This window comes from Eucyclogobius newberryi, unplaced genomic scaffold, assembly GCF_026437365.1.
Source record: "Eucyclogobius newberryi isolate DKJ021-1_F unplaced genomic scaffold, fEucNew1.0.hap1 SCAF_16, whole genome shotgun sequence".
Lineage (NCBI taxonomy): Eukaryota > Metazoa > Chordata > Actinopteri > Gobiiformes > Gobiidae > Eucyclogobius > Eucyclogobius newberryi.
In genome coordinates this window covers 35,161,516-35,189,358 of record NW_027315790.1, presented here as the reverse complement: position 1 = coordinate 35,189,358, position 27,843 = coordinate 35,161,516, and the positions used below count along the sequence as shown (strand labels likewise).

The window sequence follows — 27,843 nt, the reverse complement described above, 5'->3', positions numbered from 1 at the left end:
GCTCGAGACAAAGTCACAATTTAAACTGAATTTTACTCTTGAGTTTTTTACGCTGGTTTTAATTTTAGTCTAATTTAAAACAAAACGATGCTTCAAAGTTTGAGTCAACGCGAAACTGGAGGATTTAACTTCGAGAACAGCCGCAGGTAAAACCAGGACTAAACCAGGACTAAACCAGGTTTAAACCAGGACTAAACCAGGTCTAAACCAGGTCTAAACCAGGTTTAAACCAGGACTAAACCAGGACTAAACCAGGACTAAACCAGGACTAAACCAGGTCTAAACCAGGTCTAAACCAGGTCTAAACCAGGACTAAACCAGGTCTAAACCAGGTCTAAACCAGGACTAAACCAGGACTAAACCAGGTCTAAACCAGGTCTAAACCAGGTCTAAACCAGGACTAAACCAGGTCTAAACCAGGTCTAAACCAGGTCTAAACCAGGACTAAACCAGGTCTAAACCAGGACTAAACCAGGTCTAAACCAGGTCTAAACCAGGTCTAAACCAGGACTAAACCAGGTCTAAACCGGGACTAAACCGGGTCTAAACCGGGACTAAACCGGGACTAAACCGGGACTAAACCGGGACTAAACCGGGTCTAAACCGGGTCTAAACCGGGTCTAAACCGGGACTAAACCGGGACTAAACCGGGTCTAAACCGGGACTAAACCTGGACTAAACCAGGTCTAAACCAGGTCTAAACCAGGTCTAAACCAGGTCTAAACCAGGACTAAACCAGGTCTAAACCAGGACTAAACCAGGTCTAAACCAGGTCTAAACCAGGTCTAAACCAGGTCTAAACCAGGACTAAACCAGGACTAAACCAGGACTGTGATTGTAAATTGAAACACACAGTGATTTATTGATATTTTATGTTTTCTTTCAGAAATGCTGAGCTTGAGTCCAGTTTGTCTGAAAATGGATTTAAAGGTCCAAACCCGAGGAAAACCGGGACCACCATCGCAGGGCTCGTTTACAAGGTCTGAACCGGGACTAAACTGAGACTAAACCGAGACTAAACCGGATCCAAACACAGACTCAGCAGTTTAGCACCTACAGGTTTCGGCCTCACATTTGATCTGTGTTTTCAGGACGGTGTGATCCTCGGCGCCGACACTCGAGCCACAGACGACATGGTGGTCGCCGACAAGAACTGCATGAAAATCCACTACATCGCACCCACTATTTAGTGAGTCCTGACCCGGTCCTGACCCGGGTCCCGGTCCTGACCCGGGTCCCGGTCCAGACCCGGTTCAGCCCTGGTTCTGTGTGCAGTTGCTGTGGGGCGGGCGTGGCTGCAGACGCTGAGATCACGACTCAGATCATGGCGTCAAACGTGGAGTTGCACTCGCTGAACACTGGGAGGCGCCCTCTGGTTGCCATGGTGACACGTCAGCTCAAACAGATGCTCTTCAGGTCGGTCAGACTGACTCCGTTTTACACGACCAAAACGCCACGCCCCACGCTCTGTCCTCGTCCTCAGGTACCAGGGTCAGATCGGGGCGTCGCTCATCGTGGGCGGAGTCGACGTGACTGGACCTCAGCTCTACAGCGTGTTTCCCCACGGCTCCTACGACAAGCTGCCCTTCCTCACCATGGGTCAGAACAATGTCCCGACTCTGTCCCGACTCTGTCCCTACTCTATCCTTACTCTGTCCCGACTCTGTCCCGACTCTGTCCCGACTCTGTCCCGACTCTGTCCTTACTCTGTCCTTACTCTGTCCTTACTCTGTCCCGACTCTGTCCCGACTCTGTCCCTACTCTATCCTTACTCTGTCCCGACTCTGTCCCGACTCTGTCCCGACTCTGTCCCGACTCTGTCCTTACTCTGTCCTTACTCTGTCCTTACTCTGTCCCGACTCTGTCCCGACTCTGTCCCTACTCTATCCTTACTCTGTCCCGACTCTGTCCCGACTCTGTCCCGACTCTGTCCCGACTCTGTCCTTACTCTGTCCTTACTCTGTCCCGACTCTGTCCCGACTCTGTCCCGACTCTGTCCCTACTCTATCCTTACTCTGTCCCGACTCTGTCCCGACTCTGTCCTTACTCTGTCCCGACTCTGTCCTTACTCTGTCCTTACTCTGTCCCGACTCTGTCCCGACTCTGTCCTTACTCTGTCCCTACTCTGTCCCGACTCTGTCCTTACTCTGTCCTTACTCTGTCCCGACTCTGTCCCGACTCTGTCCCGACTCTGTCCTTACTCTGTCCTTACTCTGTCCCGACTCTGTCCCGACTCTGTCCCGACTCTGTCCCTACTCTGTCCCGACTCTGTCCCGACTCTGTCCCGACTCTGTCCCGACTCTGTCCCTACTCTATCCTTACTCTGTCCCGACTCTGTCCCGACTCTGTCCTTACTCTGTCCCGACTCTGTCCCGACTCTGTCCTTACTCTGTCCCTACTCTGTCCCGACTCTGTCCTTACTCTGTCCTTACTCTGTCCCGACTCTGTCCCGACTCTGTCCTTACTCTGTCCCGACTCTGTCCCGACTCTGTCCCGACTGTCCTGGTCTCAGAGGTGATGTAATGGTTTGCTCTCTCTGGCGCCCCCTCAGGGTCTGGAGCTGCTGCTGCAGTGTCTGTGTTTGAGGACAGATTCAAACCAAACATGGAGGTAAAACATCTACATTTACACACTGAACGTTTAGACCTGGTTTAGTCCTGGTTTAGACCTGGTTTAGTCCTGGTTTAGTCCTGGTTTAGTCCTGGTTTAGACCTGGTTTAGTCCTGGTTTAGTCCTGGTTTAGACCTGGTTTAGTCCTGGTTTAGTCCTGGTTTAGTCCTGGTTTAGACCTGGTTTAGACCTGGTTTAGACCTGGTTTAGTCCTGGTTTAGTCCTGGTTTAGTCCTGGTTTAGACCTGGTTTAGACCTGGTTTAGTCCTGGTTTAGTCCTGGTTTAGACCTGGTTTAGACCTGGTTTAGACCTGGTTTAGTCCTGGTTTAGTCCTGGTTTAGTCCTGGTTTAGACCTGGTTTAGACCTGGTTTAGTCCTGGTTTAGTCCTGGTTTAGTCCTGGTTTAGACCTGGTTTAGTCCTGGTTTAGTCCTGGTTTAGTCCTGGTTTAGACCTGGTTTAGTCCTGGTTTAGTCCTGGTTTAGTCCTGGTTTAGACCTGGTTTAGTCCTGGTTTAGTCCTGGTTTAGACCTGGTTTAGTCCTGGTTTAGTCCTGGTTTAGACCTGGTTTAGACCTGGTTTAGTCCTGGTTTAGTCCTGGTTTAGTCCTGGTTTAGTCCTGGTTTAGACCTGGTTTAGTCCTGGTTTAGTCCTGGTTTAGACCTGGTTTAGTCCTGGTTTAGACCTGGTTTAGTCCTGGTTTAGTCCTGGTTTAGTCCTGGTTTAGTCCTGGTTTAGACCTGGTTTAGTCCTGGTTTAGTCCTGGTTTAGTCCTGGTTTAGACCTGGTTTAGTCCTGGTTTAGTCCTGGTTTAGTCCTGGTTTAGACCTGGTTTAGACCTGGTTTAGTCCTGGTTTAGTCCTGGTTTAGACCTGGTTTAGACCTGGTTTAGACCTGGTTTAGTCCTGGTTTAGACCTGGTTTAGACCTGGTTTAGTCCTGTAGCGTGTCCTGTAGCGTGTCCTCTGTAAATGCAGTGTGTGTTCTCAGCTGCAGGAGGCGCTGTCTCTGGTGCGAGACGCTGTCGCCGCCGGGATCTTCTGTGACCTGGGATCAGGAAGTAACGTGGACCTGTGCGTCATCAGCCAATCAGGAGTGGACTTCAAGAGAGGCTACGAGCAAGCGGCCACCAGGGGGCAGAGGTGAGGGCATCTGACCCACAGGGAGGGCATCTGACACACAGGGAGGGGCATCTGACCCACAGGGAGGGCATCTGACTCTTCTTGTGTTCACAGAGGAGGAGATTATCGATACAAACGAGGAACGACCGCCGTCATCAACAAAACCATCACCAACCTGAGTCTGGAACTGGTCCAGGAGTCGGTCCAGACCATGGACCAGGACCAGGACTGAGCCAGGACCAGGACCAGGACCAGGACCAAGACCAGGACCAAGACCAGGACCAAGACCAGGACCAGGACCAGGACCAGGACTGAGCCAGGACTGAGCCAGGACCAGGACCAGGACCAAGACCAGGACCAAGACCAGGACCAAGACCAGGACCAGGACCAGGACCAGGACTGAGCCAGGACCAGGACCAGGACCAGGACTGAGCCAGGACCAGGACCAGGACCAGGACCAAGACCAGGACCAAGACCAGGACCAGGACCAGGACCAGGACCAGGACTGAGCCAGGACCAGGACCAGGACCAGGACCAGGACCAAGACCAGGACCAGGACCAGGACTGAGCCAGGACCAGGACCAGGACCAGGACCAGGACCAGGACCAGGACTGAGCCAGGACCAGGACCAGGACCAGGACTGAGCCAGGACCAGGACCAGGACCAGGACCAAGACCAGGACCAAGACCAGGACCAGGACCAGGACCAGGACCAGGACTGAGCCAGGACCAGGACCAGGACCAGGACCAAGACCAAGACCAGGACCAAGACCAGGACCAGGACCAGGACCAGGACTGAGCCAGGACCAGGACCAGGACCAGGACTGAGCCAGGACCAGGACCAGGACCAGGACCAGGACCAGGACCAGGACCAGGACCAGGACCAGATTCTAACATGTTCCACTTGTTTCGACAAAACTAAATTGCACTAAAAATGGTTTGAATGTTTGTGAATCTTTCCCTTTGGTTTGTGTTTTATAAAAAGAATAAGTTCTGCTGTTGAAGAGGAAAGAATAAAACATTTAGAGATAAACTTCTGTCGTTTATTCACAAAAAAGTAAAAATGTCTCACACGTTTTTCATCTTGTCACAATTTCACACAGAAATAAGACATTGTTTTGTGTTAAAAATGGACAGTTTAAACGTCGACAAACACATTTACACTTTAAAGTACTGTCAATTCAAATTCACACTTTTGTTGTTTCCAGGTCAAAGTTCAAATGCGGACAAAAAACGTAAATATCACATAAATATTGTCATTTAAGGAAATAAAATCTAACACATATTTACAGCTTTATTCATCTTTAAAACGTGATAATATTGACCATAAAAGTCGCGTCTGGATCGTGTTTCGCGTTTTAAACCTAAACTTTAATAATCATAATTTACATTTATGGGTTTTGAGCATCTACTTCCGGGTTGTAAAACGTCAACTTCCGGGTTGGGTTTTACGTGACTGTGAAGGTGCGTTTCATCTCTACACCGCGGGGTGGCGTTTGCTTCCGTCACGTTGGACCCTTAGCTCCGCCCCACGCCGCTCCCGCGTCACCGAACGCTCCTCCCCGGTGACGTTTGTGCCAGGGCCGCCGCTCATTGGTCGAGGCCGGGCGCAGGCGTCATTTGAACGCGCTGCTCTCGTCCGCGCGCGCGCCTCCGACACGTTCAGACTTTTAAACTTTCAGTTGAAGGATTCGAGCAGAACTTTGAGCTCCAGAACTTTGAGCTCCAGAACTTTGAGCTCCAGAACAAGGTACGACCCTTTCATCTCCACCGTAACCGCGCGCGAGCCTCCAACATGTTCTAAAATCGGAATAATGACGTGGAAGTGTCAAAATAAAACGTCCACCGTGAGTTCATTTATGTCGTGTTTGGATTTAACGTCACAATTGTTCTTAAATTGAGCTTGTGTTGGTCATTGTTCTTATAAAAGACCCCAAAATGTGAAAATAAAGCGGAAGTGAACGTTTCTCTGGAGTTTGAGCTTTTACTTTTATGTATTATAATCCTTTTGTCACAGAAACATTTCCGCTCTGCAAAGTCCAAAGTGTTGATTATTATATGTCATAAAAACCTATAATATTAGAGTTTAGATCTGTTTAGAGTTGTAAATATTGGCTGGTTTTAGAGTTTTTGAACATTCAGACGATAAAACATTAATAAATATAAAGATACAAATAAACTTTGACTCGAGTTCGTCTGAAACGATTCGACAGACGAGTCGCTTCAGTCACAGTGACACTTTATGTGCTTCAAATGTGTTTAGACCCCCGAGGGCCCGCTCCAGAGACCCCCCGAGGGCCCGCTCCAGAGACCCCCCCCGAGGGCCCGACCCCCCCGAGGGCCCGCTCCAGAGACCCCCCCGAGGGCCCGCTCCAGAGACCCCTCGAGGGCCCGCTCCAGAGACCCCCCCCGAGGGCCCGCTCCAGAGACCCCCCCCGAGGGCCCGCTCCAGAGACCCCTCGAGGGCCCGCTCCAGAGACCCCCCCCGAGGGCCCGCTCCAGAGACCCCCCCCGAGGGCCCGCTCCAGAGACCCCCGAGGCCCCGCTCCTCGTGAAGTCATGAGACACGACGCCTCGTCCAGTCGCCGTAAAGGGTCGACTCCCAAACACCGACCTCCAGCTCCGGCCCCGGGCTCCGGGCCCCGGGCCCCACGACACAGCGGAGCCTCAGGTGAAGGGAGTGGGATCTCGTCAGGTTTTAGATAAGGGGCCGTCTTCCCGTATTTTGGACGGGGACATTTTATTAATAAATCTTATTATAATCATGAAATAGGCGGAAGTGAAACTCTGCACGCTGCGATTGGTCAACGGTATATATATATATATATATATATATATATATATATATATATATATATATATATATATATATATATATATATATATATATATATATATATATATATATATATATATATATATATATATATATATATATATATATATATATATATATATATATATATATATATATATATATATATATATATATATCTGTGTGTGTGCAGGAGCGCCCTCTGCTGGTGCTGGAACGCCGCGCAGGAGAAGGTTCCGTCCTGGGACCAAAGCGCTGCAGGAAATCCGTAAATACCAGAAGAGCACTGAGCTTCTGCTGAGGAAGGGCCCGTTCTCCCGCATCGTCAGTCACTTCATCTCATCATTATTCATATTATTATTGTTTTTGCTCTATTTATATTACTACAAATTAACATTTCATAATTTTAAGGAAGGTTCTTGTACTTGTACACTTGTACTCTTGTGCTTGTACTCTTGTACTTGTACTCTTGTGCTTGTACTTGTACTCTTGTACTTGTACACTTGTACTTGTACTCTTGTGCTTGTACGCTTGTGCTTGTACTCTTGTGCTTGTACTTGTACTTGTACTCTTGTGCTTGTACTCTTGTGCTTGTACTTGTACTCTTGTGCTTGTACTTGTACTCTTGTTGTGCTTGTACTCTTGTTGTACTTGTACTCTAGTACTTGTACTCTTGTACTTGTACTCTTGTGCTTGTACTTGTACTCTTGTTGTGCTTGTACTCTTGTTGTACTTGTACTCTAGTACTTGTACTCTTGTGCTTGGTTCAGAATGTAACCCTTGTGTTTCAGGTCCGTGAGATCTGTCAGTCTCACTCTCGTGACTCGTATCGATGGCAGGTTTACGCTCTGCTCGCTCTGCAGGAGGTGAGCGACCAATCAGAGCAGAGGACACTGACCCGTCACACGCTCTGACCCGACACACGCTCTGACCCGACACACGCTCTGACCCGACACACGCTCTGACCCGTCACACGCTCTGACCCGACACACGCTCTGACCCGACACACGCTCTGACCCGACACACGTTCTGACCGACACACGCTCTGACCGACACACGCTCTGACCCGACACACGCTCTGACCCGACACACGCTCTGACCCGACACACGCTCTGACCCGACACACGTTCTGACCCGTCACACGTTCTGACCCGACACACGCTCTGACCCGTCACACGTTCTGACCCGACACACGCTCTGACCCGTCACACGTTCTGACCCGACACACGCTCTGACCCGACACACGTTCTGACCCGACACACGTTCTGACCGACACACGCTCTGACCCGTCACACGTTCTGACCCGACACACGCTCTGACCCGACACACGCTCTGACCCGACACACGCTCTGACCCGACACACGCTCTGACCCGACACACGCTCTGACCCGTCACACGCTCTGACCCGACACACGCTCTGACCCGTCACACGTTCTGACCCGACACACGCTCTGACCCGACACACGTTCTGACCCGACACACGCTCTGACCCGACACACGTTCTGACCCGTCACACGTTCTGACCCGACACACGCTCTGACCCGACACACGCTCTGACCCGACACACGCTCTGACCCGACACACGCTCTGACCCGACACACGCTCTGACCCGTCACACGCTCTGACCCGTCACACGCTCTGACCCGACACACGCTCTGACCCGTCACACGTTCTGACCCGACACACGTTCTGACCCGTCACACGTTCTGACCCGACACACGCTCTGACCCGACACACGCTCTGACCCGTCACACGTTCTGACCCGACACACGCTCTGACCCGTCACACGTTCTGACCCGACACACGCTCTGACCCGACACACGCTCTGACCCGTCACACGTTCTGACCCGTCACACGTTCTGACCCGTCACACGTTCTGACCCGACACACGCTCTGACCCGACACACGCTCTGACCCGTCACACGCTCTGACCCGACACACGCTCTGACCCGTCACACGTTCTGACCCGTCACACGTTCTGACCCGTCACACGTTCTGACCCGACACACGCTCTGACCCGACACACGCTCTGACCCGTCACACGTTCTGACCCGACACACGCTCTGACCCGTCACACGTTCTGACCCGACACACGCTCTGACCCGACACACGCTCTGACCCGTCACACGTTCTGACCCGACACACGCTCTGACCCGACACACGCTCTGACCCGACACACGCTCTGACCCGACACACGCTCTGACCCGACACACGCTCTGACCCGACACACGCTCTGACCCGACACACGCTCTGACCCGACACACGCTCTGACCCGTCACACGCTCTGACCCGACACACGCTCTGACCCGACACACGCTCTGACCCGACACACGCTCTGACCCGACACACGTTCTGACCCGTCACACGTTCTGACCCGACACACGCTCTGACCCGACACACGCTCTGACCCGTCACACGCTCTGACCCGACACACGCTCTGACCCGTCACACGCTCTGACCCGACACACGCTCTGACCCGTCACACGCTCTGACCCGACACACGCTCTGACCCGTCACACGCTCTGACCCGACACACGCTCTGACCCGTCACACGCTCTGACCCGTCACACGTTCTGACCCGACACACGCTCTGACCCGACACACGTTCTGACCCGACACACGCTCTGACCCGACACACGTTCTGACCCGTCACACGTTCTGACCCGACACACGCTCTGACCCGACACACGCTCTGACCCGACACACGCTCTGACCCGACACACGCTCTGACCCGACACACGCTCTGACCCGTCACACGCTCTGACCCGACACACGCTCTGACCCGTCACACGTTCTGACCCGACACACGTTCTGACCCGTCACACGTTCTGACCCGACACACGCTCTGACCCGACACACGCTCTGACCCGTCACACGTTCTGACCCGACACACGCTCTGACCCGTCACACGTTCTGACCCGACACACGCTCTGACCCGACACACGCTCTGACCCGTCACACGTTCTGACCCGTCACACGTTCTGACCCGTCACACGTTCTGACCCGACACACGCTCTGACCCGACACACGCTCTGACCCGTCACACGCTCTGACCCGACACACGCTCTGACCCGTCACACGTTCTGACCCGTCACACGTTCTGACCCGTCACACGTTCTGACCCGACACACGCTCTGACCCGACACACGCTCTGACCCGTCACACGTTCTGACCCGACACACGCTCTGACCCGTCACACGTTCTGACCCGACACACGCTCTGACCCGACACACGCTCTGACCCGTCACACGTTCTGACCCGACACACGCTCTGACCCGACACACGCTCTGACCCGTCACACGCTCTGACCCGACACACGCTCTGACCCGACACACGCTCTGACCCGACACACGCTCTGACCCGACACACGCTCTGACCCGACACACGCTCTGACCCGACACACGCTCTGACCCGACACACGCTCTGACCCGTCACACGCTCTGACCCGACACACGCTCTGACCCGACACACGCTCTGACCCGACACACGTTCTGACCCGACACACGTTCTGACCCGTCACACGTTCTGACCCGACACACGCTCTGACCCGACACACGCTCTGACCCGTCACACGCTCTGACCCGACACACGCTCTGACCCGTCACACGCTCTGACCCGACACACGCTCTGACCCGTCACACGTTCTGACCCGACACACGCTCTGACCCGACACACGCTCTGACCCGACACACGCTCTGACCCGACACACGCTCTGACCCGTCACACGCTCTGACCCGACACACGCTCTGACCCGTCACACGTTCTGACCCGACACACGCTCTGACCCGACACACGCTCTGACCCGTCACACGCTCTGACCCGACACACGCTCTGACCCGACACACGCTCTGACCCGACACACGCTCTGACCCGACACACGCTCTGACCCGTCACACGCTCTGACCCGACACACGCTCTGACCCGTCACACGTTCTGACCCGACACACGCTCTGACCCGACACACGTTCTGACCCGACACACGCTCTGACCCGACACGCGCTCTGACCCGACACGCGCTCTGACCCGACACGCGCTCTGACCCGACACGCGCTCTGACCCGTCACGCGCTCTGACCCGACACGCGCTCTGACCCGACACGCGCTCTGACCCGACACGCGCTCTGACCCGACACGCGCTCTGACCCGACACGCGCTCTGACCCGACACGCGCTCTGACCCGACACGCGCTCTGACCCGACACGCGCTCTGACCCGACACGCGCTCTGACCCGTCACGCGTTCTGACCCGACACGCGCTCTGACCCGACACGCGTTCTGACCCGACACGCGTTCTGACCCGACACGCGCTCTGACCCGACACGCGCTCTGACCCGACACGCGCTCTGACCCGACACACGCGCTCTGACCCGACACGCGCTCTGACCCGACACGCGCTCTGACCCGACACGCGCTCTGACCCGACACGCGCTCTGACCCGACACGCGCTCTGACCCGACACGCGCTCTGACCCGACACGCGTTCTGACCCGACACGCGCTCTGACCCGACACACGCGCTCTGACCCGTCACACGTTCTGACCCGACACACGCGCTCTGACCCGTCACACGCTCTGACCCGACACACGCTCTGACCCGTCACACGTTCTGACCCGACACGCGTTCTGACCCGACACGCGCTCTGACCCGACACGCGCTCTGACCCGACACGCGTTCTGACCCGACACGCGCTCTGACCCGACACGCGCTCTGACCCGACACGCGCTCTGACCCGACACGCGTTCTGACCCGACACGCGTTCTGACCCGACACGCGCTCTGACCCGACACGCGCTCTGACCCGACACACGCGCTCTGACCCGACACACGCGCTCTGACCCGACACGCGCTCTGACCCGACACGCGCTCTGACCCGACACGCGCTCTGACCCGACACGCGCTCTGACCCGACACGCGCTCTGACCCGACACACGCTCTGACCCGACACACGCGCTCTGACCCGTCACACGTTCTGACCCGACACACACGCTCTGACCCGTCACACGCTCTGACCCGTCACACGCTCTGACCCGACACACGTTCTGACCCGACACACGCTCTGACCCGACACACGCTCTGACCCGACACACGCTCTGACCCGACACACGCTCTGACCCGACACACGTTCTGACCCGACACACGCTCTGACCCGACACACGCTCTGACCCGACACACGCTCTGACCCGACACACGCTCTGACCCTTCAGGCGGCCGAGGCGTTCCTGGTCATGTTGTTCTCAGACGCAAACCTCTGCGCCATTCACGCCAAACGAGTGACTCTGTTCCCTCGAGACGTGCAGCTCGCCAGACGCATCCGTGGCGTGGAGATTGTGTGAGGGGCGGAGCCAAGGGGCGGAGCCATGACCAGGTGGGTCACAATCAAGACGATTACAGCTTTTGTTCTTTCCACAATAACTCTTTTCTACACATTCCATTATTACTAGAATATGTTTCCATGGCGACTACGACGACTCGAGCGAGTTAAATGTTTCCATGGCGACTGCGATGTTCCTTTAGTTCAAAAATAATAATGTGGATCATAAATTGTATGAGATTAAATTCATAATTAACTTTAATAATTTCCCCCCAAAAATTCTAATAATTTTCATATTTTGTGTCTTTCAGGAAACGGGGAAAATCCAGAGACGTTTCATCATCTGGACTTTTCTTTGTGTAATTAATGTACAGTTTGTGTTTTATTTCTTAACGAGGTTCAAGTCATTTAATCTTTTAACTAAAAATGATCTGAGACGATTAACAAATTTTAACTGAATAAAATGTTACTGTAAATGTTCAATGTTTTACAAAAAGTGTTTTTGAGAATAAACGTTTTTAAAAACCATGTTTTGTCCTCGCTCCTGCTGCACCAGCAACTGCTTCACCTGGTATCTCCCCTCCCCCCTCGTCCTTCACCCGGTATCCCCCCTCGTCCTTCACCCGGTATCCCCCCTCGTCCTTCACCCGGTATCTCCCCTCGTCCTTCACCCGGTATCCCCCCTCGTCCTTAACCCGATATCCCCCCTCGTCCTTCACCCGGTATCCCCCCTTGTCCTTAACCCGGTATCCCCCCTCGTCCTTCACCCGGTATCCCCCCTCGTCCTTCACCCGGTATCCCCCCTCGTCCTTCACCCGGTATCCCCCCTCGTCCTTCACCCGGTATCCCCCCTCGTCCTTCACCCGGTATCCCCCCTCGTCCTTCACCAGGTATCCCCCCTCGTCCTTCACCAGGTATCTCCCCTCCCCCCTCGTCCTTCACCTGGTATCCCCCCTCGTCCTTCACCTGGTATCTCCCCTCCCCCCTCGTCCTTCACCCGGTATCTCCCCTCCCCCCTCGTCCTTCACCCGGTATCTCTCCTCGTCCTTCACCTGGTATCCCCCCTCGTCCTTCACCAGGTATCCCCCCTCGTCCTTCACCAGGTATCTCCCCTCCCCCTTCATCCGGTATCTCCCCTCCCCCCTCGTCCTTCACCTGGTATCCCCCCTCGTCCTTCACCTGGTATCTCCCCTCCCCCCTCGTCCTTCACCCGGTATCTCCCCTCCCCCCTCATCTTTCACCCGGTATCTCCCCTCCCCCCTCCTCCTTACCCCGGTATCTCCCCTCCCCCCTCGTCCTTCACCTGGTATCTCCCCTTCACCCGGTATCCCCCCTCGTCCTTCACCCGGTATCTCCCCTCGTCCTTCGAGGGGACAAATCGCTCTTAATTAATAATTTTATTTCTTATAATTTTAATTTTTTTAACTGAAACATCCGTCTTTTTTCTCCCGCTTGTTCCCTTTCTGGGTTGCGGGTGACTGGAGCCTATCCCAGACTTTGGGCCTTAGGCGGGGCACTCCCTGGACAGGGCCGATACAGAGACATGGACATTACAGACTCATTCATTCACTTGGGCCAATATAGATTTGCCAATTTTGCCTAAAACATGCATGTGATTGGACGGTGGGAGGAGCCACCGTCCAATCACCAGAATCTGCTCCACCAACTTTAAGTTTGAATCTGAAACACGAGAAAACAAAAAGGGGGCGGAGTCTGTGCTAGAGATGAAATAATGACCCGCAGGTTGTTCTTTTGGGGTGTTTTCATCATGTGAGTCTGTCTCCTTTAAACTGGAGCTAAAACAGTCTCATTCTCTCCAGCTCTGACAACGTTTTAGTGATGATTTGACTGAGACGTTTCAGTCGCACAGACTCTGATGGTTTGGTCATTACAGGTGTTTTCAATGTTCATGTGGATCATATTTGTGACAGAAAGAGCCTGATGTTGTCCTTGAAACCTTCAGTCTTACTCAGCATGTGAGTGGCCCCACCCACAGCAGAGAGGCCCCACCCACAGCAGAGTGGTCCCACCCACAGCAGAGTGGTCCCACCCACAGCAGAGAGGCCACACCCACAGCATAGAGGCCACACCCACAGCAGAGGACACACTCTAGATATCATCATTACAAAAGGGGTAAATGTTTCAAATGTCGATGTTGCTCTGATCATTTCTGTGTCTTCGACTTTTTCCCAAACCACCGGCTGGTCCTGCAGCTGTTCAGAGGCTGGTCCTGCAGCTGTTCAGAGTCTGGTCCTGCAGCTGTTCAGAGGCTGGTCCTGCAGCTGTTCAGAGTCTGGTCCTGCAGCTGTTCAGAGGCTGGTCCTGCAGCTGCTCAGAGGCTGGTCCTGCAGCTGTTCAGAGGCTGGTCCTGCAGCTGTTCAGAGGCTGGTTCAGAGGCTGGTCCTGCAGCTGTTCAGAGGCTGGTCCTGCAGCAGTTCAGAGGCTGGTCCTGCAGCTGTTCAGAGGCTGGTCCTGCAGCTGTTCAGAGGCTGGTCCTGCAGCTGTTCAGAGGCTGGTCCTGCAGCTGTTCAGAGGCTGGTCCTGCAGCTGTTCAGAGGCTGGTCCTGCAGCTGCTCAGAGGCTGGTCCTGCAGCTGTTCAGAGGCTGGTCCTGCAGCTGTTCAGAGGCTGGTTCAGAGGCTGGTCCTGCAGCTGTTCAGAGGCTGGTCCTGCAGCAGTTCAGAGGCTGGTCCTGCAGCTGTTCAGAGGCTGGTCCTGCAGCTGTTCAGAGGCTGGTCCTGCAGCTGTTCAGAGGCTGGTCCTGCAGCTGTTCAGAGGCTGGTCCTGCAGTTGTTCAGAGGAGACACATAAATGATGGCACAGGTGCACTGTTTATGGAAATGATAAACTTTGAAAATGTCTCATGTTCTAATGTAAATGATTTGTTGAACTCTGTTACATCTAGTGTTTTGAATGTTCTGGACACCATCGCCCCTATAAAGGCTAAAATGGTTAAAAATAAGCAGAAGGCGCCGTGGAGAAATGATGATTCGGTCAGGGCACAGAAAAGGGAGTGCCGCAGGGCCCAACGGAAATGGCGCAAGTCAAAGCTCCAGGTTCAAAAAGAGATTTACAAAGAAAAGCTGAACATGTACAACCTAATCTTATGTAGAACTAGGGAAAGATATTTTTCTGAAATAATTGGAAGCTGCAGTAACAACTCGCGTGTCCTGTTTGCCACAGTAAACAGATTAACAAACCCTCCGGCTCAGCTGCCGTTAGAACTCATTTCCACATCCAAGTGTAATGAGTTTGCATTATTCTTTAATGACAAAGTTCAGGGCATTAAAAATGCTATAAATCCCACAATGCAAAAAATTACGCTAAAACCACCTGGACACTTAGAGCTAACTCACTTTGCACCAGTAACTGACAAAACTGTCCATGAGATCATCACCAGTCTGAGTTCATCTACATGCTGCCTTGATGTGTTACCCACCAAATTTCTAAAGTCTGTGCTGAACAGTTTGTTAGCACCATTCACTCACATAGTTAACATGTCGCTTCAATCTGGAACATTCCCAATGTCTTTGAAAACTGCGGTCATAAAGCCTCTCCTAAAGAAGAGCAGTCTTGATGCCGCAGTACTGAGTCATTACCGGCCCATCTCTAATCTACCATTTTGGGGCAAAGTCCTTGAAAAGGTTGTTTACCAACAGCTCACAGATTTCCTCTTAATAAACAACTTATTTGATTTTGAGTTTTTCAGGTTTTAGCCCTCATCACACTGAGACTGCTGTTGTCATGGTGACTGAGACATCCTCCTGAACACTGACACGGGCAAAGCCTCAGTCTTAATTCTGTTGGATCTGATGCTGCTTTTGACACTGTCCATCATGTTACATGATGGACAGGGCGGGGCCAGTGGTGTGACAGGACACCACTGGCCCCGCCCTAAACTGGTTAAGGTCCTATCTGGAAGACAGGAAGTACTTTGTGTCTCAGACCTGTGGGGGCCCCAAGGGTCAGTCCTGGGTCCCCTTCTGTTCAACCTCTACATGCTGCAGTTAGGTCATGGAGCGGCCTCCTGCTGGTGCCAGAGTCAGGACTAAACAAGGACCGGCCTCCTGCTGGTGCCAGAGTCAGGACTAAACATGGACCGGCCTCCTGCTGGTGCCAGAGTCAGGACTAAACAAGGACCGGCCTCCTGCTGGTGCCAGAGTCAGGACTAAACATGGACCGGCCTCCTGCTGGTGCCAGAGTCAGGACTAAACATGGACCGGCCTCCTGCTGGTGCCAGAGTCAGGACTAAACATGGAGCGGCCTCCTGCTGGTGCCAGAGTCAGGACTAAACATGGACCGGCCTCCTGCTGGTGCCAGAGTCAGGACTAAACATGGACCGGCCTCTTGCTGGTGCCAGAGTCAGGACTAAACATGGACCGGCCTCCTGCTGGTGCCAGAGTCATGACTAAACATGGACCGGCCTCCTGCTGGTGCCAGAGTCAGGACTAAACATGGACCGGCCTCCTGCTGGTGCCAGAGTCAGGACTAAACATGGAGCGGCCTCCTGCTGGTGCCAGAGTCAGGACTAAACATGGACCGGCCTCCTGCTGGTGCCAGAGTCAGGACTAAACATGGACCGGCCTCCTGCTGGTGCCAGAGTCAGGACTAAACATGGACCGGCCTCCTGCTGGTGCCAGAGTCAGGACTAAACATGGAGCGGCCTCCTGCTGGTGCCAGAGTCAGGACTAAACAAGGACCGGCCTCCTGCTGGTGCCAGAGTCAGGACTAAACATGGACCGGCCTCCTGCTGGTGCCAGAGTCAGGACTAAACATGGACCGGCCTCCTGCTGGTGCCAGAGTCAGGACTAAACATGGACCGGCCTCCTGCTGGTGCCAGAGTCAGGACTAAACATGGACCGGCCTCCTGCTGGTGCCAGAGTCAGGACTAAACAAGGACCGGCCTCCTGCTGGTGCCAGAGTCAGGACTAAACAAGGACCGGCCTCCTGCTGGTGCCAGAGTCAGGACAAAACATGGGGAATCTGCGTTTCAGTTTTATGCAGCTAAAATCTGGAACAGTCTTCCTGAAGATGTGAGACAGGCTTCTACTCTGACAATGTTCAAATCTAAGTTTTGTTTAGCTGCGTTTGACTGAAAGGATTTTTTCTTTGCACTCTTCTCTTTTGTTTGTGATTTTATTAGTTTAGAAAATCAGTTGGATTGATAATTTTTAATTTAGTTAATTTTATTGTAATTCTGTTTGTGTCATTTCTTTGTGATTTGAATGCATTTTTCCTGCTGTGAAGCACTTTGAATTGCCTTGTGTATGAAATGTGTGACACAAATAAACTTGCCTTTAGTCCTGGTTTAGTCCTGGTTTAGTCCTGGTTTAGTCCTGGTTTAGACCAGGTTTAGACCTGGTTTAGACCTGGTTTAGACCTGGTTTAGACCTGGTTTAGACCTGGTTTAGACCAGGTTTAGACCAGGTTTAGACCTGGTTTAGTCCTGGTTTAGTCCTGGTTTAGTCCTGGTTTAGACCAGGTTTAGACCTGGTTTAGACCTGGTTTAGACCTGGTTTAGACCTGGTTTAGTCCTGGTTTAGACCTGGTTTAGTCCTGGTTTAGACCTGGTTTAGACCTGGTTTAGACCTGGTTTAGACCTGGTTTAGACCAGGTTTAGACCTGGTTTAGTCCTGGTTTAGTCCTGGTTTAGTCCTGGTTTAGACCAGGTTTAGACCTGGTTTAGACCTGGTTTAGACCTGGTTTAGACCAGGTTTAGACCTGGTTTAGTCCTGGTTTAGTCCTGGTTTAGACCTGGTTTAGTCCTGGTTTAGACCTGGTTTAGTCCTGGTTTAGACCTGGTTTAGACCTGGTTTAGACCTGGTTTAGACCTGGTTTAGACCAGGTTTAGACCTGGTTTGGACCTGGTTTAGTCCTGGTTTAGACCTGGTTTAGTCCTGGTTTAGTCCTGGTTTAGTCCTGGTTTAGACCTGGTTTAGACCTGGTTTAGTCCTGGTTTAGTCCTGGTTTAGAGCTGGTTTAGTCCTGGTTTAGTCCTGGTTAAGTCCTGGTTTAGACCTGGTTTAGACCTGGTTTAGTGCTGGTTTAGTCCTGTTTTTGTCCTGGTTTAGACCTGGTTTAGACCTGGTTTAGTCCTGGTTTAGTCCTGGTTTAGTCCTGGTTTAATCCTGGTTTAATCCTGGTTTAGTCCTGGTTTAGTCCTGGTTTAGACCTGGTTTAGTCCTGGTTTAGTCCTGGTTTAATCCTGGTTTAGTCCTGGTTTAGACCTGGTTTAGAGCTGGTTTAGTCCTGGTTTAGTCCTGGTTTAATCCTGGTTTAGTCCTGGTTTAGACCTGGTTTAGAGCTGGTTTAATCCTGGTTTAGTCCTGGTTTAGTCCTGGTTTAGACCTGGTTTAGAGCTGGTTTAGTCCCGGGTGTCGCTGTTGTTTTTCTCTTGCTCTTAATTGGTCCCTTGGCTCCGCCCCTCCCTCTGGTCTTGTGATCGTCCAATCACGTTGCTCCTGGCCTCACCTGTTTACTCACCTGGGAACAACAGCTAATCACAGGCCGCCGCTGAGTGGAGCCTTCTGATTGGACGAGAGCGAGGCGAGAACAGAGCGTGCTCAGAAGAACGGCTTCACTGGAGCCAGCGACGCAAAAGGTGAGATTTGTTCACAATTATTTATGTTCGATCTGAATTTTTAGTCAGGACAAAATATATTAACACAGAATGATACAAATATTAAGAAATATTCAAACAGTTGAATTTGTTCTGAACGCTCCGCAAACAGCTCCTTTTGGTTTTTCCAAAAACAAATTGAAAATGGCTTTTATTGATTGATTTCGTGAAGAGTCTAATCCAAACCTGGTCTAAACCCGCTCCAGACCCGGTCCAAACCTGGTCCAAACCCGGTTCAAACCCGGTCTAAACCCGCTCCAGACCCGGTCCAAACCTGGTCCAAACCCGGTTCAAACCCGGTCCAAACCCGGTTCAAACCCGGTCTAAACCCGCTCCAGACCCGGTCCAGACCCGGTCCAAACCCGGTTCAAACCCGGTCCAAACCCGGTTCAAACCCGGTCTAAACCCGGTCCAGACCCGGTCTAAACCCGGTTCAAACCCGGTCTAAACCCGCTCCAGACCCGGTCCAGACCCGGTCCAAACCCGGTCCAGACCCGGTCCAGACCCGGTCCAAACCCGGTTCAAACCCAGTTCAAACCCGGTCCAGACCCGGTCCGAACCCGGTCCAAACCCAGTTCAAACCCGGTCCAGACCTGGTCCAGACCCGGTCCAGACCCGGTTCAGACCCGGTCCAGACCCGGTCCAAACCCGGTCCAAACCCGGTCCAGACCCGGTCCAAACCCGGTCCAGACCCGGTCCAGACCCGGTCCAGACCCGGTCCAAACCCGGTTCAAACCCAGTTCAAACCCGGTCCAGACCCGGTCCAAACCCGGTCCAAACCCGGTCCAGACCCGGTCCAGACCCGGTCCAAACCCGGTCCAGACCCGGTCCAAACCCGGTCCAAACCCGGTCCAGACCCGGTCTTTAGTCCTGGCTCACAGGATTATTTCTGGCTTTAATCATCTGAAGTGGTTTTTGTGATTTCAGGTGGAGCTCATTAAGGATGATGTCACCAAACGCCCTCGACGACCTGCTCAACGACCGTCACCATGGAGACCAGGCAGAGGTGGCCATGACAGAAGGCGGCGGCGCGCTCACGGTGAGACCAGAGAAGTGTAAATGAGGCTAAAACAATAGCTGCTTTTACCACTAAACTTTCTCCTTTACAAGAACAATGAGATTTAAACTCGTTTAACAAGAACTGAAAATAAAGTCTAAAGATATTGAATCGTTTCATAACTAAGTCTCTGCACTTACCCCCTGTCCCCGCCCACTGCTGACCATCTGAGCCCCGCCCACTGCTGACCTTCTGAGCCCCGCCCACTGCTGACCATCTGAGCCTTTCTACTGCAGTTCTGACCGTTCGTGCTCTTCTGTCAGACTCTGAGCGAGGTGCAGCTGCAGGAGCCAATCACGTGTGGCGGCTGCGGTGGGCGGGTCCAGGATCGCTTCTTCCTATTGGCCGCGTCTCGAGCGTGGCACAGCTCCTGCCTCTGCTGCTGCGTGTGCCAGTGCGAGCTCCAGAGCCACGCCTCCCTGTTCTGGAGAGACGACGCCCCCTACTGCCAGCAGCACTACCTCAGGTCAGAGTCGGGTCAGAGTCGGGTCAGAGTCGGGTCAGAGTCGGGTCAGAGTCGGGTCAGAGTCTGCTGTGGATACTTTGTACCCTAACCCACTTTTACTTCACTGCCTTTAAAGGACACATATTATAATAACGCTAATGCTAATGCTAATGCTAATGCTAAACGTTTCACTTCCTCTGTTTTTGGAACATTCGCGCGACTTTAGGCCATAAACAAAGTGAAACATTCCTCAACTTTCTTCACTTTGAACTTGTTTTTATCGTTCTGCAGCGCCGCACGAGCTTCTTTTGACCACAAACCAATCTTCTTATTTACCCAAAAGTATTTGATCAAAGTTGAAACACTTGTTTAAGACCGTGAAGCCACACGACCGACTACAACCGAGTACGACCAGCTACGACCGACTACGACCAGCTACGACCGACTACGACCAGCTACGACCGACTACGACCAGCTACGACCGACTACAACCGACTACGACCGACTACAACCGACTACGACCGGCTACGACCAGCTACGACCGACTACGGCCAGCTACGACCGACTACAACCGACTACGACCAGCTACGATGACTACAACCGACTACGACCGACTACGACCGACTACAACCGACTACAACCGGCTACGACCAGCTACGACCGACTACGGCCAGCTACGACCGACTACAACCGACTACGACCAGCTACGATGACTACAACCGACTACGACCGACTACGACCGACTACAACCGAGTACGACCAGCTACGACTGACTACAACCGACTACGACCGGCTACAACCGACTACAACCGACTACGACCGACTACAACCGGCTACGACCAGCTACGACCGACTACGACCAGCTACAACCGACTACGACCAGCTACGACCGACTACGACCAGCTACGACCGACTACAACCGACTACAACCGACTACAACCGGCTACGACCAGCTACGACCGGCTACGACCAGCTACGACCGACTACGGCCAGCTACGACCGACTACAACCGACTACGACCAGCTACGATGACTACAACCGACTACGACCGACTACGACCGACTACAACCGACTACAACCGGCTACGACCAGCTACGACCGACTACGGCCAGCTACGACCGACTACAACCGACTACGACCAGCTACGATGACTACAACCGACTACGACCGACTACGACCGACTACAACCGAGTACGACCAGCTACGACCGACTACAACCGACTACGACCGGCTACGATCGACTACAACCGACTACGACCGACTGCAACCGACTACGACCGGCTACGACCAGCTACGACCGACTACGACCGACTACGACCAGCTACGACCGACTACAACCGACTACAACCGACTACGACCGACTGCAACCGACTACAACCGACTACAACCGACTACGACCGGCTACGACCGACTACGACCGACTACAAGGTTCATGGTGCTCTCTGTTGTCCTCAGGCTCTTCGGGGGCGGTCACTGCGCTCGGTGTTTGCAGCCGATCCCGGCCTCAGATCTGGTCATGAAATCCGGAGACTTGACGTTCCACCGACACTGTTTCTGCTGCCAGGTCAGACTCCGCCCCCCACAGGTCAGACTCCGCCCCCCACAGGTCAGACTCCGCCCCCCACAGGTCAGACTCCGCCCCCCACTGGTGCTGCCAGGTCAGACTCCGCCCCCCACAGGTCAGACTCCGCCCCCCACAGGTCAGACTCCGCCCCCCACTGGTGCTGCCAGGTCAGACTCCGCCCCCCACAGGTCAGACTCCGCCCCCCACAGGTCAGACTCCGCCCCCCACAGGTGCTGCCAGGTCAGACTCCGCCCCCCACAGGTCAGACTCCGCCCCCCACAGGTGCTGCCAGGTCAGACTCCGCCCCCCACAGGTCAGACTCCGCCCCCCACTGGTGCTGCCAGGTCAGACTCCGCCCCCCACAGGTCAGACTCCGCCCCCCACAGGTCAGACTCCGCCCCCCACAGGTCAGACTCCGCCCCCCACAGGTGCTGCCAGGTCAGACTCCGCCCCCCACAGGTCAGACTCCGCCCCCCACAGGTGCTGCCAGGTCAGACTCCGCCCCCCACAGGTCAGACTCCGCCCCCCACTGGTGCTGCCAGGTCAGACTCCGCCCCCTCTGGTGTGTGTCAGCGAGTGTCGTCCACAAAGCTCCTCGGGGGTTTTAAGGTCCAATATCAAAAATAGAAACCAACGGCCACCGACAGAACGGAGAAGAGGGGTCAGACAGGGTTGTGCCCGGTCCCTCCTCTTGTTCGTGTTGTGTTTGGAACCATTGGTTTCACTCAATGGACCATAAGTGCTGCAGATGATGTTCTACTGTATTTGACCAAACCAGACGCAGAATGAACAGTTTCTCCTCCAGGTGGCGCTGTTTGGTTTCTCCTCATGTTTGGGACTTTTCAGGAGTGCGAGGTGCAGCTGGTGCCTGGGTCTCTGTACTGTCTCCAGGGCCAGAGTCTGTTCTGTCGACCCCAGTGCGGCTCCGCCCACAGTGAACCCGACCAGAACCTCCACCAGAACCTCCACCAGGACCTCCACCAGGACCTCCACCAGAACCTCCACCAGAACCTCCACCAGAACCTCCACCAGGACCTCCACCAGAACCTCCACCAGAACCTCCACCAGAACCTCCACCAGAACCTCCACCCAGGCACGAGATGTCATTCATTTACAGACAGAACAGAGGATATTTCTAACAGAAAACAAAACCAGGTCTAAACCAAAGGAAAAAAGTGACTATAAAAACAGGTAGATACAAAGAGGGTAAGTTTCTGTTGAAACAAACAACTCTTTCCTCTTCAGGAGGCTCCGCCCAATGGGCTGGACTTACCACAGAATAGTATAAATATCTGAGTTCTCCACCTAAATTCTTTTATTGACAATGACTCTTGGATGAAGTCGAAACGTCTATTTTTTCTAACTGAGTCCAGATGAAACAACTGAAGCTTTTTCTACTATGGAACCCTGCTGGACCAATGAGGGATTACACCCACATATAAAAACTATTATTATTATTTTAGCTAAAATAAGTGTTGTAATGTTAAAAACGTAAAGTTGCCGTGGAAACATCCGACACAGAAAGAGGATTCAAGGAAGTTATTTGGTTTCACGGCTCCTCCCCTTTGGGCAGGCCCAATCAGAGCTCAGCATCATGACTTTGGCCCCTCCTCTTCCTCTCACAGCAGTCAAACCGTGCCATGACTCCAGAAGTGAAGATGTGGGTGGAGTTTATGAATACGTGACGTTCAAGTTATTGTTAGCGTCATTAGTCTCATTATTATTCATCTCTGTTTTAGATGAAACCGTCTCTCAGAACATGACGTTTGTCTTGAACAGGTGAGGTCCAGGCCTTCACGGAGGGGGAGGAGTCAGAGAGCAGCTCTGAGTGCCGATTGGCGGACGGCTGCTCAGAGGGGCGGGTCCACAGACGAGCTAAGCGAATCAGAACAAGTTTCCGCAGCGAGCAGATCCGAGCGCTCGAGTCGTACTTCATCCAGAAGCAAAACCCCGACGGAAAAGACTGGAACGTCCTGTCCCAGCGAACGGGTCTGAGCAAGAGGGTCCTGCAGGTGAGAGCGGCTTCAGAGCGGCTTCAGAGCGGCTTTAGAGCAGCTTTAGAGCGGCTTCAGAGCGGCTTCAGAGCGGCTTTAGACCAGCTTTAGAGCGGCTTTAGAGCGGCTTTAGAGCGGCTTTGGAGCGGCTTTGGAGCGGCTTTAGAGCAGCTTCAGAGCGGCTTCAGAGCGGCTTCAGAGCGGCTTCAGAGCGGCTTTAGAGCGGCTTTAGAGCGGCTTTAGAGCGGCTTTAGAGCGGCTTCAGAGCGGCTTCAGAGCGGCTTTAGAGCGGCTTTAGAGCGGCTTCAGAGCGGCTTTAGAGCGGCTTCAGAGCGGCTTCAGAGCGGCTTCAGAGCGGCTTTAGACCGGCTTTAGAGCGGCTTTAGAGCGGCTTTAGAGCGGCTTCAGAGCGGCTTCAGAGCGGCTTCAGAGCGGCTTTAGAGCGGCTTTAGAGCGGCTTTAGAGCGGCTTTAGAGCGGCTTCAGAGCGGCTTCAGAGCGGCTTCAGAGCGGCTTCAGAGCGGCTTTAGAGCGGCTTCAGAGCGGCTTCAGAGCGGCTTTAGAGCGGCTTTAGAGCGGCTTTAGAGCAGCTTTAGAGCGGCTTCAGAGCGGCTTCAGAGCGGCTTCAGAGCGGCTTCAGAGCGGCTTTAGAGCGGCTTCAGAGCGGCTTCAGAGCGGCTTTAGACCAGCTTTAGAGCGGCTTTAGAGCGGCTTTAGAGCGGCTTTAGAGCAGCTTTAGAGCGGCTTTAGAGCAGCTTTAGAGCGGCTTTAGAGCGGCTTTAGAGCGGCTTCAGAGCGGCTTTAGAGCGGCTTCAGAGCAGCTTTAGAGCGGCTTTAGAGCGGCTTTAGAGCGGCTTTAGAGCAGCTTTAGAGCGGCTTTAGAGCGGCTTCAGAGCGGCTTCAGAGCGGCTTTAGAGCGGCTTTAAAGCGGCTTTAGTCCAACAGGTGAGAGTGGCTTCAGGGCGGCTTCAGAGCGGCTTTGGAGCGGATTTAGAGTGGCTTTAGAGCGGCTTTAGTCCAACAGGTGAGAGCAGCTTCAGGGCGGCTTCAGAGCGGCTTCAGAGCGGCTTTAGAGTGGCTTTAGAGCGGCTTTAGTCCTGCAGGTGAGAGCGGCTTCAGAGCGGCTTCAGAGCGGCTTTAGAGCGGCTTTAGACCAGCTTTAAACCAGCTTTAGTCCTGCAGGTGAGAGCGGCTTCAGAGCGGCTTTAGAGCGGCTTTAAAGCGGCTTTAGTCCAACAGGTGAGAGCGGCTTCAGGGCGGCTTTAGAGCGGCTTTGGAGCGGTTTTAGAGTGGCTTTAGAGCGGCTTTAGTCCAACAGGTGAGAGCGGCTTCAGGGCGGCTTCAGGGCGGCTTCAGAGTGGCTTTAGAGCGGCTTTAGACCAGCTTTAGAGCGGCTTTAGAGCGGCTTCAGAGCGGCTTCAGAGCGGCTTTAGAGTGGCTTTAGAGCGGCTTTAGAGCAGCTTTGAACCAGCTTTAGTCCTGCAGGTGAGAGCGGCTTCAGAGCGGCTTTAGAGCGGCTTTAGAGCGGTTTTAGAGTGGCTTTAGAGCGGCTTTAGTCCAACAGGTGAGAGCGGCTTCAGGGCGGCTTTAGAGCGGCTTTGGAGCGGTTTTAGAGTGGCTTTAGAGCGGCTTTAGTCCAACAGGTGAGAGCGGCTTCAGGGCGGCTTCAGGGCGGCTTCAGAGTGGCTTTAGAGCGGCTTTAGACCAGCTTTAGAGCGGCTTTAGAGCGGCTTCAGAGCGGCTTCAGAGCGGCTTTAGAGTGGCTTTAGAGCGGCTTTAGAGCAGCTTTGAACCAGCTTTAGTCCTGCAGGTGAGAGCGGCTTCAGAGCGGCTTTAGAGCGGCTTTAGAGCGGCTTTAGAGCGGCTTCAGAGCTGCTTCAGAGCGACTTTAGAGCGGCTTTAGACCAGCTTTACTCCTGCAGGTGAGAGCGGCTTCAGAGCGGCTTCAGAGCGGCTTTAGAGCGGTTTTAGACCAGCTTTAGTCCTGCAGGTGAGAGCGGCTTCAGAGCGGCTTCAGGGCGGCTTCAGAGCGGCTTTAGAGCGGTTTTAGAGCGGCTTTAGAGCGGCTTTAGTCCAACAGGTGAGAGCGGCTTCAGGGCAGCTTCAGGGCGGCTTCAGAGCGGCTTTAGAGCGGCTTTAGAGCGGTTTTAGAGCGGCTTCAGAGCGGCTTCAGAGCGGCTTCAGAGCGGCTTCATAGCGGCTTTAGACCAGCTTTAGAGCGGCTTCAGAGCGTCTTCAGAGCGTCTTCAGAGCGGCTTTAGAGCGGCTTTAGAGCGGCTTTAGAGCGGCTTTAGACCAGCTTTAGACCAGCTTTAAAGCAGCTTTAGTCCTGCAGGTGAGAGCGGCTTCAGAGCGGCTTCAGAGCGGCTTCAGAGCGGCTTTAGAGCGGCTTTAGTCCGGCAGGTGAGAGCGGCTTCAGAGCGGCTTCAGAGCGGCTTCAGAGCAGCTTCAGAGCGGCTTTAGAGCAGCTTTAAAGCAGCTTTAGTCCTGCAGGTGAGAGCGGCTTTAGAGCGGCTTTAAAGCCGCTTTAGAGTGGCTTTAGAGCGGCTTCAGAGCGGCTTCAGAGCGGCTTTAGAGCGGCTTTAGAGCGGCTTTAGAGCGGCTTTAGTCCTGCAGGTGAGAGTGGCTTTAGAGCGGCTTTAGTCCTGCAGGTGAGAGTGGCTTTAGAGCGGCTTTAGAGCGGCTTTAGAGCGGCTTTAGAGCGGCTTCAGAGCTGCTTCAGAGCGACTTTAGAGCGGCTTTAGACCAGCTTTACTCCTGCAGGTGAGAGCGGCTTCAGAGCGGCTTCAGAGCGGCTTTAGAGCGGTTTTAGACCAGCTTTAGTCCTGCAGGTGAGAGCGGCTTCAGAGCGGCTTCAGGGCGGCTTCAGAGCGGCTTTAGAGCGGTTTTAGAGCGGCTTTAGAGCGGCTTTAGTCCAACAGGTGAGAGCGGCTTCAGGGCAGCTTCAGGGCGGCTTCAGAGCGGCTTTAGAGCGGCTTTAGAGCGGTTTTAGAGCGGCTTCAGATCGGCTTCAGAGCGGCTTCAGAGCGGCTTCAGAGCGGCTTCATAGCGGCTTTAGACCAGCTTTAGAGCGGCTTCAGAGCGTCTTCAGAGCGTCTTCAGAGCGGCTTTAGAGCGGCTTTAGAGCGGCTTTAGAGCGGCTTTAGAGCGGCTTTAGACCAGCTTTAAAGCAGCTTTAGTCCTGCAGGTGAGAGCGGCTTCAGAGCGGCTTCAGAGCGGCTTCAGAGCGGCTTTAGAGCGGCTTTAGTCCGGCAGGTGAGAGCGGCTTCAGAGCGGCTTCAGAGCGGCTTCAGAGCAGCTTCAGAGCGGCTTTAGAGCAGCTTTAAAGCAGCTTTAGTCCTGCAGGTGAGAGCGGCTTTAGAGCGGCTTTAAAGCCGCTTTAGAGTGGCTTTAGAGCGGCTTTAGAGCGGCTTTGGCATTAAACTTGTGTATCGTCATGGAGAATGTTCCAAAGTGACACACTGTGGCTTTAAATCCCGCACACTTCCGTGTTCCAGGTCTGGTTCCAGAACGCTCGGGCCAGACTCCGCCGCGCCGTGACCTCAGACGACCCCCGGCTTAGCCCCGCCCCCTGCGCACACTCGGGGCCCATGACGACCTGCCCCCTGGCCCCGCCCTCGCCCCCGCCCTTCAGCGGCAGCACCATCGACCAAGCACAGCTGTCCCTGCTCACCGCCCCGCTGAGCCCCGCCCTCTTCCCTGGCCCCGCCCTCCGCTCGGACTACGACTCCCACGATGCACCTGGGCCCGGCCTGCAGCTGATTGGACAGTTCTACACGAACACGCTCTTTTGAGCAGCATTTACACCGCGACTAAGTTCAATCACGTTTAAAGGAATTGAAATGACAAATTTTGCTACAATTTATTTCTGTTTTAAGATTTACTCCTTTATTTGGTTAAAAATGTCTTTAAAACGTCTCGAGTTTCAGTAGAAATATTGGTTTGTATTTTACTGCGTGAAAACTCGTCCGTCTCATTAAAAAGTCTCATTTGAGCCGAGTCTTCTTCACGTGTGAAACATCAATTATGACTTTAGTTCAATCATAATCATAAAGTTATTTACACTTCAGTCAAACGAGACGACTTTGACTTGAACTACTTCATCCTGCAGGTGAGAGCGGCTTTAGAGCGGCTTTAGAGCGGCTTTAGAGCGGCTTTAGAGCGGCTTTGGTCCTGCAGGTGAGAGCGGCTTTAGAGCGACTTTAGTCCTGCAGGTGAGAGCGGCTTTAGAGCGGCTTTAGAGCGGCTTTAGAGCGGCTTTAGAGCGGCTTTGGTCCTGCAGGTGAGAGCGGCTTTAGAGCGGCTTTAGTCCTGC

At 53.7% G+C, this 27,843-nt stretch overlaps 3 protein-coding genes across 4 annotated transcripts; all 3 read left to right on the top strand.

The window, feature by feature from the left end:
• Positions 1-4,762, top strand: psmb10 (proteasome 20S subunit beta 10). 2 transcript variants are annotated; one of them, XM_072448338.1, is made up of 9 exons: positions 1-146; positions 887-980; positions 1,092-1,189; positions 1,276-1,416; positions 1,484-1,599; positions 2,552-2,610; positions 3,600-3,751; positions 3,845-3,953; positions 4,043-4,762. In XM_072448338.1, exons 1-9 carry the CDS (start codon positions 88-90, stop codon positions 4,043-4,045), a joined length of 831 nt encoding a protein of 276 aa, XP_072304439.1. In that variant the 5' UTR covers positions 1-87; the 3' UTR covers positions 4,046-4,762. The 2 variants fall into 2 exon arrangements, with proteins under 2 accessions (XP_072304439.1, XP_072304438.1); XM_072448337.1 differs by having other exon boundaries at positions 3,845-4,762.
• A 621-nt stretch (positions 4,763-5,383) lies between these two features.
• Positions 5,384-12,300, top strand: cenpa (histone H3-like centromeric protein A). The gene is made up of 6 exons (XM_072448340.1): positions 5,384-5,479; positions 5,993-6,400; positions 6,738-6,868; positions 7,336-7,410; positions 11,745-11,905; positions 12,163-12,300. Exons 2-5 carry the CDS (start codon positions 6,289-6,291, stop codon positions 11,871-11,873), a joined length of 447 nt encoding a protein of 148 aa, XP_072304441.1. The 5' UTR covers positions 5,384-5,479; positions 5,993-6,288; the 3' UTR covers positions 11,874-11,905; positions 12,163-12,300.
• A 7,115-nt stretch (positions 12,301-19,415) lies between these two features.
• Positions 19,416-27,322, top strand: LOC140361551 (LIM/homeobox protein Awh-like). Its single transcript, XM_072447262.1, has 6 exons — positions 19,416-19,508; positions 19,790-19,992; positions 21,427-21,535; positions 22,382-22,628; positions 23,315-23,547; positions 27,026-27,322. Exons 1-6 carry the CDS (start codon positions 19,416-19,418, stop codon positions 27,320-27,322), a joined length of 1,182 nt encoding a protein of 393 aa, XP_072303363.1.
• Positions 27,323-27,843: the final 521 nt, after the last annotated feature.